Source organism: Asterias rubens, chromosome 12 (assembly GCF_902459465.1).
Source record: "Asterias rubens chromosome 12, eAstRub1.3, whole genome shotgun sequence".
Lineage (NCBI taxonomy): Eukaryota > Metazoa > Echinodermata > Asteroidea > Forcipulatida > Asteriidae > Asterias > Asterias rubens.
Window position 1 is genome coordinate 8,189,563 of NC_047073.1, and position 16,467 is coordinate 8,206,029.

The window sequence follows — 16,467 nt, forward strand, 5'->3', positions numbered from 1 at the left end:
AGCGACTTCATAGTTCAGCGGTGCATCCTGTCATCATGATACTCACACTCACAGAATAGAATGAATTTGCGTGGGCCGGGTGATATCTAAGCCCCAAAATCCCTATTTTATGAAACCGAAACACACTGGCCCTGCCATTTTGGATCGCCATGAAGCCTTCCGTGACCGTGTGTATGTTGGTGCTACTTTGTTGTTACAGATTTCAGTCTGCCGTGTCGCTGCCGTCTGTGTTGGATTATTCACCGCAAGAAGATCACGACCATGACGACAAAGTCAAAGTATTCGTCCAGAAAAAGAAAGGTAAAAAGGCTTTTCATCATACCACCATGGAAGAAGGAAACATCAGATTTCTAAAATACTGATTAAAACAGTATTACTATATTGTAACTCTGTAATAATCACATTTTGACTAATTATTATAGTATTACTATTAGTAATGGTGATGATGACGGGGGTTGGTATACTTGTTTTGTATATTTAATTTTAAAGAGCATCTTGCAATACATCATTGCAATACAATAATTTTAATTAGCCTCTACTTTTATACAATAGTAAGGACAATAGGGACACTTTGAGCCAAGTGTCCTTTAAGCAAGACACTTAATTAACCATTGCCTCGTCCTTCAGATGGGACGTAGAGCCATTGGTCATGTTGGTCCCATGTGTTGTGTAACGCATGTAAAAGAACCCAGTGCACTTATCGAAAAGAGAAGGGGTTCACCCCGGTGTTCCTGGCTGTGGCTGTTGTATGCGCCGTAGCACCTTGTAAACCCTTAGGCCTATCTATAAGGTGCTAAATAAAATTCATCACTGCAATTATCTATCTTTCTGAAAGTTTGTATTACAGGGCCTACTCAGCGCCTTGAGTATATGTACCTTGTTTGGTAGATTCGTGCGCTAGTACATGCATATAAATATAATATAAGACTTTTATATTACTATTATTATTATTATTATTTTATATCAGTCAGAAATGGTACATGGTTGGCTGGTATAAGTGGTATAATTGTTCTATAAGCATAGTGGTATAAGCATAGTTTAATTGCTGTCTACTTTTTTAGACGCGATAACGACGGTGGGAGAAAGGTTACGTTATCGCAACTACTACCTTTTGTGCTTAATTAAAAGCAGCTCTTTGAAATTGGGTACTGATATTTAAGGTTAAGCCTGCAAATGTCTGACAGTTCAGTTATGGTCAGATTGATTTGAATTGAATTTTAATGTTTGGTGTTTATCCTTTTGTAGACAGACCCCAGTTAAATGGTACCCTGCCCTTCCTTGTCATCGGTGATTGGGGAGGGCAGACTCTACTGCCGTATACCACCGAGGATGAAGTGGCATGTGCTAAGCAGATGGGCGTGATTGCAGAGAGAATTTCTTCCTTGTTTGTCCTCGCTCTGGGGGATAATTTCTATGAGCAAGGAATTCAAACGGATGCTTATGACAAAAGATTCAAGGTATACAAATTAACAGTTTGTACTTAAGATTACCTGGTATGTTTCGGTTTGACCTCATTTAAAAGGGTATTGTGGAAAAGGATGCAAGGGTTGATTTCACGAAGACTAGTCGTAACTCGAGTTAGGATAAGTAACTCGTCCTAACTTAGGACGCCTTGAGTTGTTCATTTCATACATGTCATAAGACTGAGTCCTAAGTAATCACTATCTTTGTGAAATCAACACCCCCCCAAAAAAAAAAAAAAATTAATAAATAAATAAATAAATAAAAAATAATAATAATAATATAGGCCTACATGTAGGCTACAGGATGTAGGTAAGTTCCAAGGACCAAATATCATGTCTGCAAAAAAAAAAGTTATATATCTTGAAACAAAATACTGTTTACTTTTAACACATTTCATAATATATTCCCATGCAAACTCGATGATTAAATTAACTTCAAAATGTTAACTGAAATTTACTGTGGTGTTTTAAATGAAATGACTTTGTCTTTTTACAGGAAACATTTGAGGATGTTTTTACACATCCGTGGTTGCAGACGCCATGGAATGTTATTGCTGGCAATCATGACTGGCGAGGTAATGTCACGGCCGAACTGGAGTACACAAAGTTATCAAAGAGATGGTAAATTATTATTGTTTTTGATAAGGGTTTGGGTACTTTTTTGAAAGACACAAAACACAAACATCGACAGATTTCCATTAAACTTATACAGGGTTTGAAGATAATCATGGTAGTAAGCTTAAAATATTACTCTCTGAGGTGCTGTAGTTTTTGAGAAATTAGTATAAATATTTCACAAAACTAATTTTTGTCAAATAATAAACTGAAGCTGGGTTTTTTTCAGGAATTTTCCATCCTTGTACTATAAACTGGAGTACACCATTGAAGGTACAAGCTCAACTGTGGTGTTCATCATGATTGACACTGTGGTGCTGTGTGGTGTTATGGACGAGTGGAGTACACCTGAAGAGCTGGAGGGACCGGCTGATAAAAACGCTTCTGAAGTCCAGTGGCAGTGGATTGAGACCCAGCTTAAGAATTCTACGAGGTAAGACTGACATGGGTGTCCTCCTTTTCAAACCTTTAACCTCTATTGTTTGCTCTGAAACTATACTTATTTACTTACTCTGGTTGTGAAGCAATGGATTATAGGGTTTGATGCATTGCATGGTGAGGTATCAATATATACTTGGTTTGCGGCATCACCATGTGTGTATCTACTTGCCAGGTAGAGTTTGTTCTTTAGAGAACTGTCTTTCTATACTCTACTACTGCGTAGACCTGTGGACAAGTCGTTAAATCGGCCCCACGTGGTAAGATAGTCGAGTTGTAGCGGTGCTCTCGCAAGATCACTGCTCTCACGCGAACTGCTGGCTCCCCGATTTCTACAGGAGTAGAAATCGGGGAGCCAGCAGTTAAGTTAGCGCGAACTGCTGGCTCCCCGATTTCTACAGGAGTAGAAATCGGGGAGCCAGCAGTTAAGTTAGCGCAAGAGCAGTGATCTCGCGAGAGCACCGCTACAACTCGACTATCTTACCGCCTGGTGATCTCGCGAGAGCACCGCTACAACTCGACTATCTTACCACGTGGTGATCTCGCTAGAGCACCGCTACAACTCGACTATCTTACCGCGTGGTGATCTCGCGAGAGCACCGCTACAACTCGACTATCTTACCACGTGGTGATCTCGCGAGAGCACCGCTACAACTCGACTATCTTACCGCGTGGTGATCTCGCGAGAGCACCGCTACAACTCGACTATCTTACCACGTGGTGATCTCGCGAGAGCACCGCTACAACTCGACTATCTTACCGCGTGGTGATCTCGCGAGAGCACCGCTACAACTTGACTATCTTACCGCGTGGTGATCTTGCGAGAGCACCGCTACAACTCGACTATCTTACCGCGTGGTGATCTCGCGAGAGCACCGCTACAACTCGACTATCTTACCGCGTGGTGATCTCGCGAGAGCACCGCTACAACTTGACTATCGTACCGCGTGGTGATCTCGCGAGAGCACCGCTACAACTCGACTATATTACCGCGTGGTGATCTCGCGAGAGCACCGCTACAACTTGACTATCTTACCGCGTGGTGATCTTGCGAGAGCACCGCTACAACTTGACTATCTTACCGCGTGGCGATCTCGCGAGAGCACCGCTACAACTTGACTATCTTACCACGTGGTGATCTCGCGAGAGCACCGCTACAACTTGACTATCTTACCACGTGGTGATCTCGCGAGAGCACCGCTACAACTTGACTATCTTACCACACGGGGCCGATTTAACGACTTGTCAACAAGTCTACTACGTACCGCGGAGTAGATTTATCGGATTGTTCGGGAGACTTCTCAGTTCTGAAAAGAACTGTCCTGCTTTTTAACTACTACCTGGGCGGAAGGTATAGAAAATTGGCTAGGACTACTACTTAAGCCGTTATTAACTGCACTACCTCGGAGTCAGTTCTTTAATAATGTCCATCTGTACTGTCCCTTTTTGTCTCTTCATAAATTGTGGCATCAGGAGATTAACTCGATAGTAATTTAGTTTACTTTTTTAAAATCCTTCAGGGGTGCTGCTTTTTTTGTTATTGTATTGTATGTTTATTGTTTTTGTTTTCTTACTGTTCTCATTGTCTGTGCTTGAATTTTTCCCTGTGAAATTAATAAATGAAATGAAAATGAAAATTTGTCTTAACGTTTCGACTAGCTTGCTTTAGTCATCATCAGGAGACTAGGATTCTTAGACTTAAGTGAACATAATCACTTGCCAATAACCCTGGAGTGAAGACAAGGAAGGAAGTTTCAGTTTCAGGTGTTTAGAGGTGAAAGGCAGGGAAAGACCACCTGACCAACCTGATTTATGAAGAATGAATTTAAAGGTCAATGGGTGAATAAATTGCTTGGTAATGTAGATCCCAAAGATAGCTTACAATAGAGATATATTATTATGGGATATTTAGTAGCAATAAAGTTTGATACTAAATAAACTTGGCTTTCAAAATGAAACAGAAATAGCAGGTTATTTCTACAGTGTTTGAATATTGCATTGCATATTATTGTATCGCAGACAGAAGAAAATACCTCTATTTTTCTTTCTTTATCAACTACACACATGAAATTGTTAGGGACTAAAAATGTATCCAAGTTCAAAAAAGGATTTATCAATTACTTTATTGATCAAGTGCTCTTGTTGTGCCTATTTGATGATATTTATGCAGCATGCCCGACAAAATGAGTTTCCAAAAAGAAAAAGGTTTGCATTTCTCGAATAATAATAAGGGATGAACATAACCCTGTTTTTGTGTGTATTTATCCTCATGCAGTGCCGACTATGTGATCGTTGCAGGTCACTATCCAGTATGGTCAATAGCAGAACATGGTCCGACAGAAGGTCTAGTATCCCGTCTCAGACCCTTGCTTACCAAGTACAAAGTCAGTGCTTACTTCAGCGGACATGACCATAATCTTCAGGTAATTCAGGTTTCTTTTTCTTACGCCCGCCTACATAATAACTCTGTCACTGTGTATTCAATTATCTTTTTATATTTCTTCCTATTTTTATTTTATAAGCTTATCTTGTGCTTTTTATTGTAAGATGCACACTGGGAAAACAATTTTCATCAAAACCTTTAAAGACCGTGGACACTATTGGAAATTACTCAAAATAATTATCAGCATAAAACCTCACTTGGTAATGAGTAATTGGGTGAGGTTGATAGTATAAAACATCGTGAGAAACGGCTCCCTCTGAAGTGACGTAGTTTTCGAAGAAAGAAGTAATTTTCCACGATTTTAATTTTGAGACCTCAAGTTAAGAATTTGAGGTCTCGAAATCAAGCATCTGATCAAAAGCACACAACTTCGTGTGACCAGGGTGTTTTTTCTTTCATAGTTATCTTGCAACTCTGATGACCAATCAAGCTCAAATTTTCACAGGTTTGTTATTTTATGCATATGTTGAGATACACCAAGTGAGAAGACTGGTCTTTGACAATTACCAATAGTGTCCATTGTCTTTAAAGTGATGTTTCTAATTCATTGAATTGAAACGTGGACTACCCCTCACAAACATTAAACAATATCTTTTCCTCCTCCAGCATATAAGAGAAGACTCCTCCACTGTTGATTATTTTGTGATCGGAGCCGGCCACATCGTCAACGACTCCCAAGAACACATAGATAAAATCCCTCCAAACTCCCTCAAGTATTGCTTCAGGGATGTCACAAGTAAAGGTGGGTTTGCCTACGTCGTTGCTACCCCCATCAGCATGCAGTTTATATTTGCAGATGGACTGAAAGGACAGGATTTGTACATGGCTGAAATTAAACCTCGCACCAGAAGACACAGTGAAGTAAAAAATGGAAAGAAACGCTTTTAACAACACCGATCGTCGCAGCAACTAAAAAACACCACGGTCTCGTCCAAGTTCGTTGCCCTGCGTCTTGTAATATCACTGCACTAAAAATGACATGTACTAACCTTTTTTATACTCTGTGTCTTCCCTCAAGGATAATGGTACTGGGTTACCCAAAGCAATTGTAATATTAACATTACTGCCAGTACTAAAATCAGGTAATTTTTATCAATGTTTTTAGTCTAAATATGCATGCAACTTTTCACCTGATCAACTTTTTACTTGGTAAACTCATGGTAAACTGAAAAACACTACACACGTTTGTGTGATTTGCACTTTCCTCTTTTTTGCTTGTCTTGTATCATTGTTTCCGACACTGTTTGCCATTTAAAGGAACATGTTGCAGTGGATCAAACAAGTTGGTCTTTGAAAAGCGTTTGTAACCGTTTGTTATAAAATGCATCTGGTTAGAAAGATGTTTTAAAAGTAGAATACAATGATCCACACAGGCATTACTCGAAATTGCACGGTTTTCCTTTTACGTCGCGAACTAACACGGTCGGCCATTTATGCGAGTCAAAAATTTGACTCCCATAAATGGCCGACAGTGTTAGTCGACGAGGTAAAAGGAAAACCACGCAATTTCGAGTGATACTTGTGTGTATCATTGTATTCTACTTTTAAAACATCTTTCTAACCAGATGCATTTTATAACAAACGGTTACAACACTTTTCAAAGACCAAATCGACCAATCCAGGGCAACGTGTTCCTTTAAAGGACGAAAGTGGACTGAGTGAAAACAGTTACGAATTACAAACTGAATTATTCTTTTAATTTAAAGAGTTTCAAACAGAATAAAAGCTAGTCAAAACAAATAATCTCATTCTTAAATGATGTATTTATTAAGCTCATACAACCTATTACATGTACTCGCCGGTAACAAGTTACTAATAAAAAGATTAATTCATCCCACTAACAAAGTTTGTTTTAAATGGCAGCATTCTTTTGTAATAAACTTGGTAGGAAAAAATATTACTAAAACATTAACTTCAACAAAAAGAAAAGATACAATTTCTAAATTTTGCTAGGCAGGTGGTAGTGTTCGGTAAACCTCAAGAAAAAATGTTCGCATCCCCCCCACCACTTATTCATTTGTTATGAAATAAATTAGTAACGGTTGTATGGTTTCTGACTGGCACCCCGAACAAAGATATTGGGAAATTAGGGAGACCACCATCATAGTGCGCTAGATAGTTCAGTTGGTAGAGTGCCGGTACGTTTATCTGGAGGTTGTTGGTTCTAGTAAAATTGCCTTTGTTCAACCCCAAATAAATAAATTAGTATCTAATTTACCCAAATGGGATATTCCTTTTAGTAAAAAATGAGTGACTAAGTGGTGGCAGGATACAGAAAGCTTTCCACCCTCTATTGTGTATCGAATGCATCATTATCCCCCAAACCGTTTTTTTTTAATAAAGAAAGTATCATCTGAAATCAAAATTACAGTTGATCTCTAAAACAAGCGCAACACAAAGCAAATTGTGACATAAAAAGCGCAGATGTGCACAACAGGTGCCGAGGAGATGCATGAAAACTTATAGGAAATCTAGCACTTGCTACATATATGCACCGTCCTATTATTGTTCAAAGCTAATTATACCTTTACTAAATTGATAGTAACTAGATGTTCTCACAAAATACTTTCAATCCATTGGCAATGTGTAAAGATAACATTAGAGCAGTGGCATGGATTTGAACTCTAATGTTCTTTTACTGAACATAGCTCAGTAAAATCTCATTGACTTGCTTAAAATAGATTGCTGCTAAGCAAGAAATAGGAAGGGACCAGTTGCAATCATGACATGACTTAGTATTTTGCATGGAAGGATCCTCCTCAGCAAGATAAGCTGTGCTTAGCCATTTTGTATTTTTAAACAGCTTTATAAAATTGGCCCTGAAGTATACACAACAACTCATGCATACTACATGTATAAAACAGGTTATCAATGTAAATGCTTAGTTATGTACAGCAATTGGTATAACCTTCCATTTTCGCTAAGCACTTGTATACAATTGCTAAGCAGCAGCTTTTTTGAATTGTTCAGCTTGAACACGGCCTAATTTCATGGCTCTGCTTAACGCAGAATTCCGCGCTTACAAACCCAAGTAAAACGCGCTTTACAGGGGACCTACTGTAAACACGATATTCTTTGGTAAGCAGCATCATGACATTGGACCCTAGTCCCGCTTAGTTAAACAAAAACCATCTAGATGTTGTTGTGACTACACTGCCATTACTTTTACATATATAATTAAGTAGGATACATCTATACTGCTCTCCACCCCAATAAAAAAATAAAATAAATAAAAACTGTTAGAATGTTTGGAGCCTTAACCTTTCAGTCCGAAATCCTTCTACATCCAATTGCCAAAAAGGAGGGATCCAAAAAGACTGGGGAATGTAGACCCAAACAGTGTGTGCGGTTATTATCAATGGGTCAGGCATACCAATCATATCCAAGTCCAAAACAAAAATTTTCGCATAATGACATAAGAGAAGAGGCTAATGGAGGACCGAGTCCACACACTAGCAAAGCTACGTAGCCTGTGATCAAAATACTGCACTTTCGGTAGCATCTGTAAATTTTATCATCTTCCATTTCTTTACATTTTACTATTTCAGCCAGTGTTTCTTTTTAAATTTCCCCAAAACAAACCTACTGATGTGGGTAGGAGAAAGTCTTTAATTTACTTCAATTAAGTACTTCTATTAATTTATTAAAGTGACCCAGACTTTTTCTTTTACTTTTTCAAGTGAAAAAAAAAAAAAAAAAACATAAACATAAAAATTCAACAGTAGAAAATTTCACAATATTTCTAGCAAACGATAAAAGTTTATTTTGTAATACAACTATTGGCTGATAAACAATGTGTCAGTTTCAGATTGTTTTTAATCATGTAATGCGATAGAAATGATATCTTTACTAAATAAATTTCGCCAACGCAATTCAATTCAATTCACAGATTGATTGTATTATTTAGTTGTGCAATAATTATACATACATATAAACCTTTTCAAAACATGTCACTCTCTAACTATTTGAAACCAGCTGCAACTGGCATGGGGCACAGGGTACCAGACTGAACTCAGTAGCTTAACTGTTCATAACATTTTGAGCACCAGATTCCTCAAGAGAAAGGTCACTGGTAACCAAAGCATAGCCCAGTTCAGAAACGACACTGGTACTTGACTATTGTATTATAAAACTTATTTGACACAGCGAGGCTTTTAAACCAATCTTACTTTTTGTTGTTGGTGGTCCAAGCTTCCCTCAACAAAACTACAGTGCAGCATCATCATCGCAGGATTCCACTCCTAGAGAAAAGAAAGGGGAATAACAAACAAAATACTGAAATTAAAATTGGTTGGAGTCATTTTGATGTTGATAAGAATTAAAGGTGGGGGTCATAGATTGGTTTGTGTCATTGTAATGCGGATATGTTTGCAATATCAATTAAGAAAGATACATGGGCATATCAGATGGAATAGTTTCGCAGGATGCCTACTACCAAAACCATCTTTATAACAAAGCTTTCAGATAGAAATTACACAAGTTTTTTTGTAGGTCATTACTTAAGTATGATCCTACCTTCAACACAAAAGGATGCTTTTGAGCAGCATTTTAAGAATTTGTTACCGACTAATTTGCAGCAAACATGTGTTTAAGATAAAAATGACAAATTAAATAAGCAAGTAATTTCTTTTTAATAGATGATACAAATGAATTCAAAGAGTCAACAAAGTTTACTAAGCAGCAATGAATATTTTTCACAATTTGTTAAATTGCATTTCATGAAACTACGAGTACCACCAAAAACTTAAAATAGGAAATACTAAAATTCGACACATACATTTTGCACCTAGCCTAAACCTAGCACCCAAACCTGAATACCACGAGTCGCACTGCAGGCCGCCCATTGCCGTTTTTTTTTATCGCGACCTGGAACGATGTCGCAGCCTCTTGGGGTTGTCTGACCTTTCCCTGGAGCGAGATCGTCGCCTCTTCTCTGGTGTTCGACTTCGCCTCGAATCACTTTGCCTTCGATACTTTCGATCACTGGAGCGTGATCTAAGTTGAGGGGATAAAATGGTGATTGCGAAAAGAAAAGTGATTTGTCTTTTTTCTTCAAGAGGCAACAAGACGTTTCTTCAGAATCTTTTCATTGCAGTGTGTTATTTAACCCAGGGATGAGAGTCATTACCAACGAAAAAGTCTGAAACTTGGATACAAATTCAAGGGTATGTTGAAATGATGCCTTTTCTACTGTTTGGTAACCCCTGGGGTTATAGATTTTTAAGGAGCTTTTGGAAACAGTATCCACTAGAGAAGTAGACCAACGATCAGGATTTCTTTATTTTTGGAAAAACCTATTGTCTGATTTTCTTCACCAGGCCGACATAAAAAGTCTGAATTCAGCCAAAAGTCTGAACAATATCATCCCTGTAATAACCCTCCTACTTTCCATAAGTTTCGGAAAATTTGGAAATATCCAACAGTGCAGTCACCACATGATATTATATTGCAGAGTGGGATAGTGTCTTATTATCTTCTCATTATCAATTTCTCATTATTAACTTGTCTTTATCACTGTCAATGGACTCAGTTTCTCCGCAGAGCAGCAGAGTGGCATTTGACCCTTGGCAGGCCTCCACCGTTTACCTAGACCTAGACTGGCTGTAGCTGCTGGAACCACTAATTGGGCTTAAAGCCATTATACACTTTCGGTAAACAGTATTGTCCAAGTCCCACACTTCGTGTATCACAACTTATATATAAAATAACAAACCTGGGAAAATTTAGGCTCAATCGGTCATCGGAGTCGGGAGAAAATAACGGGAAAACCCACTCGTGTTTCTGCACGTTTCGCCGTGTCATGACATGTGTTTAAAATAAATCCGTAATTCTTGCTTTCGAGAATTGATACTGTTTTAACGTTTTCTCAAAAAGTAAAGCATTTCATGGAATAATATTTCAAGAGAAGTATTTCACCATTACCTTCTGTAAACCCTGTAAATTATTTGTAAATCTGTTAACTTTTTTTTTTTTCTGTACCGAAAGTGTATAATGGCTTTAATGGATCGAGGGGACTTATCAATATTAACTTGTCGTTACTAACTTCTAGTTATTAACTTCTAGTTATTATTTTCTTGCCATTAACTTCTTGTTATTACTGTCAATGGATTCAATTTCTGCGCAGAGCAGTATTTGACCCAGGTCGGCACCGTTTACCTGGACCTAGACCGTCTGTAGCTACTGGAACCGCTAGAGGACCTGGAGCCAGAAGACTTGGATGAACCGGAGCTTGACGAGGACGAGGAGGAGCCAGAGCTACCCGATGGGGTCTGAGAATGGGACCTTGAGACCTTGTCATTGCGCATCGTCGTCGTCTTGGTGTCTTCAGCTGAGGGTTTAGAGGTTGGGATATCATCGTCTGCGTCTAGATCGTACTTTGATAAATCTTCATCGTCATCATCTTCCTCCTCAAAACAAAACAAAAGTACAACAATAATCACCAATTTAATAGATGAAAAATTGCAACGGGATTCAGATTTTAATTTGTTTTTTAACCCATATACACTGATGTGTTAGCACTGTATACTTTCCCGAGCTCTGCGAAAACAAAATCACAGGCATATTACTTGGGGGTGGGTTTCAAACCTACGACAATAGCAATTCTAGAGCAGTCTCTTACCAACTAGACCCCAGATTGCCCAGTAGCTAGAGGCAGTTATAATAAACCAATGCTACCATCTAATGCAACCTTTAGCTAAGCAAAAAAATTGAATAGCTTACTTTAGCCTAAATGCAACACCGTCTGTATGGATTATGATCGATTTACCTCCTTAATAGCAGAAACATTTCAAGGAATGTTTTCTACAACCATTCGATTGTTTAAATCCAAATCAATTATTTTAATCCTATAAATGTAGATGTGTACATTACAACCAACATGTGAACATTTTATTTCAAAAGGTGGTCGTGTATCGACACACAATTCGCGAGAATCTGCTCGATGTGCTAGCTTTAGCGTGGGTAGAACCCAAATTACATTGAAATGAATAGTCATTTTAGGCCTGTATGCTTCGTTTTTGAAAGGGCAAGGGCACCAAGGCATTTTCTCCTTGGTAAGGGCACCCAATGAGGAAATTGTTAATTTCTACAGGAGCATTTCAAGGGCACCAAGGCAAACCAGGGGGCATCGAGGCAATCGCATTCGTTGCCTGCAATTTGGTAGAAAAGATAAGTAGGATAAACATTCAGTATCTGCAGAGAAGAGAACCGAAAAAAAAAAATTACTTTTGTAAAAAAATAAATAAATAAATAATGAAAACATACATCTGAGTCCAGTTTATAGGCATCCAAGTCCCCATCATCCCCACTCTCCTCCTCTTCCTCTTCTTCTTGAGCTCTTGTTTCTTTTTTCTCATCTTCTGGTTTTGGAGGAAGACTCCCTCGATACTTCTTTTTCTTTCTTCCATACTAAAACCAAAATCAGAAAACCATGATGATCAACTTCACATAAAAGACATTCTTAATCTCTGTTTATCTTATATTTGTCAAAATTTCTTAATCTGTTCAAATTTGTATCCTCTGTAAAACACCCTGGAAGAAGAGCGTTATACAAAAGTTGTTTTATGATTATTTTGTTATGAATGATTTTCATAGACTTACAATATCAAATTCGCCGTCTGAATCGTCATTGTCCGACTTGTATTCCACTCCTAGTCTCTCATTGTAGCCGCCTCCGTACCCTAGGAGGGAAAGAAATCACAAATCACAGCTATTGTTTAAACGCAATCTTTTCCTCTTGGTGCTACATTTTTGGGTGTATAAATAGTTTGCTTTTACCATTACACCAATGTGTATTAAGCATTGTACACTCAGTACAATATCACTCTGGTAGGATTCGAACCACTGACCTATGCATTGCTAGAGCAGATGTATTACCACTTGATTACAGAGCAAGCCTGGTGGCTAGAGGCAGTATCAGCGAGTACCGCAATAAAATTAATAAATTTTTGTTTGATTTTTTTTTGTGGGTGCATTATGTAATTTTATTTTGCATTGACTAACAGCTTCTCTTGTTTATTTGCGGAGCTGCATACCTCAACGGGAGTGTCTCAACAGTCGAACTTTCTCATTGGATTGGAACTCCATGTGGTTTGTGAGGGAATGGTTCAGTGTAAAATTCAAGCCCAGGACATTTCAATTCAATAATTTATTTGTCCATTAAAAAAGATAAAAATGGAAAATTTACATGTCAATACATTGATAAAAAGCTCCAAGACAGAGAACAAAAAATACATAAATAAAACTATGATTTGAATATACAGTGATGAAAGACATTAAATCATCATTTAAAGGGCCTTGAACACCCAGCAGGGTGGATACTATTATTATTATTATTTATATTATTTCTTTTTACAACAGATACACAAGAAACAAAGGGGCAGCGAGTACCAAGAATACTTGGAACTACATGTACTCAAGCCTCAAAGTTTGTCTCCACTGATTATGAATTTGATTTCTTACCTGTTCGGGCTTCCTGCTTGCCAAACTTTGGTGTCTTGCAAAGGTTGCAGTCAGATCGTCGAGCCCAGTTGACATTACCGCAGCTGTGAAAAAATATATATTATAATCATAGTAATAAAAATAATAATAATAATATGTGGGTTAATAAAGCGTGCTTCGGCAATAGATGAAATGGATGTACAGTGCACTTTTTCTGCTGAAAGGGGGGAAGGTACACGTTCGGTAATTACTCAAAACAAATAGTTGATAGTATAAAACATTGTGAGAAACGGCTCCCTCTGAAGTAGTATAGATTTTTAGAAAGAGGAAATTTCTCACTAAAATAATAAAAGACTTCTAGTCTTTTATTCCTATCTGAACTCACACAAAGTCGTCCAACAAGGGTGTTTTTTCTCTCATCATTTTCTCGCACTTCGATGACCAATTTACTCAAATTTTCACAGGCTTGTTGATTTATGCTTATGTTGGGATACACCAAGTGAGAAGACTGGTGTTTGACAATTACCAATAGTGCACCTTCCCTCTAAGCAGCTCTTCGAAATAGACCGATCCATTAAGCTCCGCCCCATTGCGTATTGACCAATCACAGCGCAACGAAGCTCCGACATAAGGTCCGACATAAGGTCCGACATGCGTGCGCGCGGCAGAGTTGTGCAGAAAGGCATTGGAGAACCCCACGTGTTCTTGCTCACACGTGCGTCGTGGGCGGAGCCTACTGGATCGGTCTATTGGGCCCAGGTCAGCTGAAAAAAAATGCTGTAAAAAAAAGTTTACAAAACAGCCTGGGAAGCAGCAGCCAGGGGATCCCCTTGGGGGATTTAATAGAGGAACAGTTTACGTTTTGCACTGCCAGTCGTCCGCACTGAAGAGACCTTTACTCTTCTCCGCCAGCTGTTTACCTATCGCAGTTCCTCCGGCTTTGATTGTAGTGTGACTCTTCTCTGTGAGAAAGGAAGGGAAAACAAAAAATTACTTTGAATACTTCTCTAATACTCTATCATATAATGCAAAGACATATTGCACAGGACATTAAAAGCGACTGTGAGTGTTAGTAGCGGTCACATTACTGAGGTAAATGAAGAGCTACCCTTGCCTAGCTGAGAGACGTGCCAGCATATGTATATAGGTATGTCAGCATGATGTGCATGCTTCCATTGTTTAACATCTCCAGCCAATCTAGCTATGCTATTCTATTAAAGAATGTGTTTCCAATCCGACTGACGCAGCAATAATGATTAAGTGTCACAAGCGTCACGACGGGACTTGAATTGAACCCACACTCTGCTGAACAGAAACACCAGAGCTTGAGTCCCTCAGCCTCCTCAGCCATGCCACTGACCGAGTCTGAGGTGGTCTTGTAGTAAACAATACTCACCTGCCCCACAGCGATTACACTGATGCCTACGAGAGAAGTTTACATTTCCACATCTGGGGAAAGAAAACAACATTTTAATGTCACTGTCAAATCAGGTTAGATTAATTTAGCAATATTTTCCAGGCATGACAATGAACATGATTGACAAATCCCGTCCACACTCTCATCCGATTTCCAATATTTTTGCCATCGATCATGATGATAACTTACACTACACAGTCACAGGGCTCATATTCATAAACTAGAGCACCTAATTAAATAACAGATCACACCACCAACCCGACTGCAACTCAAGAGTTTTTTCCAGCTATCCCAAACCCAAACTCGACCAAGCCAAGCCCCTAAAAAAATTCCCCAAAATGGCTATGCCCAACATTCAACAACAAACGAGAAATTTGCAGCCAGTTAAGTTAGCAGTTGCAATCGAGATGGAGTAATAAAAAGAAAAGGGGCTATTCTTTACAGTGCATACTGCTCATAGAAGGAATATCTGTCCTACGTGTCAGACTTAACTACAACACAGTCCCTGCATTTGTCTTCAATAGTTTGAGTAAACTTAAGAAAATCGTTGACAACTTACTTAGCATCCCCACACACCCAGTCTCCATCGTTCGTCGACCGCTTTCGCGACGACATCTTGAAAAATCCCGTCGTCCCGGCCGTACGCGTACAGTCCGTGCAGAAATTTCCGGGCTATTTTGAAGCTGTCACATGAGGGCGCGATTTCTACTGCCGCTGTTTTCTTTTTGGTCCACTTTTTCAGTTCGGTCACATGAGGGCGCGATTTTTAATACCGTGGATTGTTTTCGTTTGCAATGTGTCATCATCCAAGCCCCCCCCCCCCCCCCCCCCCCCCCGTCGCGTTGTTTGTGCTATGATGTGTGTGTGTGGCAGGTTAGTGCACGATGCATGGGCCCGGGGGGATCGAAATCGTACGTTAACTTCGTAAAAGGATCACAGCGTGGAGGTCTGAGCTCAGAGGTAAGTCCTCAGAATTTCTCAAAATTTACGTTTCACTTTTTATTCAATGTGTGGAAGTAAACGAAAAACTATCCCTTTGTATTGGTGTTTGGCTGGTGTAATTTTTTGTTCATTTTAAGTGAAGTGAGTGATTTTTCGACGGTGTCTGTAAGCATAAAACTGTCGGTGATGGGGGATTTTTCGCTTGCCGTGCGTGCTGCGCTGGTCGTCGGCCGTCGTTTGTCGTGAAGGGTGGCTGAGTTGTTTTTACAGTTTTTACTATCTACGGTACGAGCGGATTTAGCCTCACAAGTGGGGCTACGAGAGGGTTCTGACCATGGGGTAGACATGGGGCTTATTCAATTAAGAACTTAATTTTGTTTACCAACTTGTTGTTTTAGTTGCTCTATGATGATGATGATGTTTTATTTAATAAAATACATTTTTCATTTATAAAACAAGGCTGCAAGGCATAATAAGCAATTTGAATCACTTTGTGTTGGTTCTACCACCATAGTGACCATTGTCATGGAGAAAGGGTTCTACCACCAAATCAATGTGTTGTGCTGTGTTTTTTTGTTCAGTTGCTGAGTGCTACCATTACTAAAAAAAAAATATAATAAAATTATTCTAAATTATTTCTAGACCTGTGCACATGTAAATTCGAGTCAACTCATTAATCAATACTCCAAGTTAACCAACTCGTTTTTGTT

General features: G+C 38.9%; 2 protein-coding genes across 4 annotated transcripts; one reads left to right on the forward strand and one right to left on the reverse strand.

Moving 5' to 3' along the window:
• The first annotated feature begins 5 nt into the window (after positions 1-5).
• LOC117297337 (tartrate-resistant acid phosphatase type 5-like) lies at positions 6-6,281 on the forward strand. The gene is made up of 6 exons (XM_033780315.1): positions 6-300; positions 1,246-1,457; positions 1,960-2,084; positions 2,308-2,511; positions 4,792-4,939; positions 5,566-6,281. Exons 1-6 carry the CDS (start codon positions 150-152, stop codon positions 5,845-5,847), a joined length of 1,122 nt encoding a protein of 373 aa, XP_033636206.1. The 5' UTR covers positions 6-149; the 3' UTR covers positions 5,848-6,281.
• A 421-nt stretch (positions 6,282-6,702) lies between these two features.
• On the reverse strand, positions 6,703-15,471 carry LOC117297586 (zinc finger Ran-binding domain-containing protein 2-like). Of its 3 annotated transcripts, XM_033780691.1 has the most exons (9): positions 15,375-15,471; positions 14,795-14,847; positions 14,258-14,360; positions 13,420-13,502; positions 12,559-12,638; positions 12,223-12,366; positions 11,116-11,366; positions 9,770-9,954; positions 6,703-9,200 (listed from the first exon to the last, which is right to left on the reverse strand). In XM_033780691.1, the coding sequence occupies exons 1-8, from the start codon at positions 15,428-15,430 to the stop codon at positions 9,816-9,818; spliced, it is 909 nt and encodes a 302-aa protein (XP_033636582.1). In that variant the 5' UTR covers positions 15,431-15,471; the 3' UTR covers positions 6,703-9,200; positions 9,770-9,815. The 3 variants fall into 3 exon arrangements, with proteins under 3 accessions (XP_033636582.1, XP_033636583.1, XP_033636581.1); XM_033780692.1 differs by having other exon boundaries at positions 6,703-9,954; positions 11,116-11,363; XM_033780690.1 differs by having other exon boundaries at positions 6,703-9,954.
• Positions 15,472-16,467: the final 996 nt, after the last annotated feature.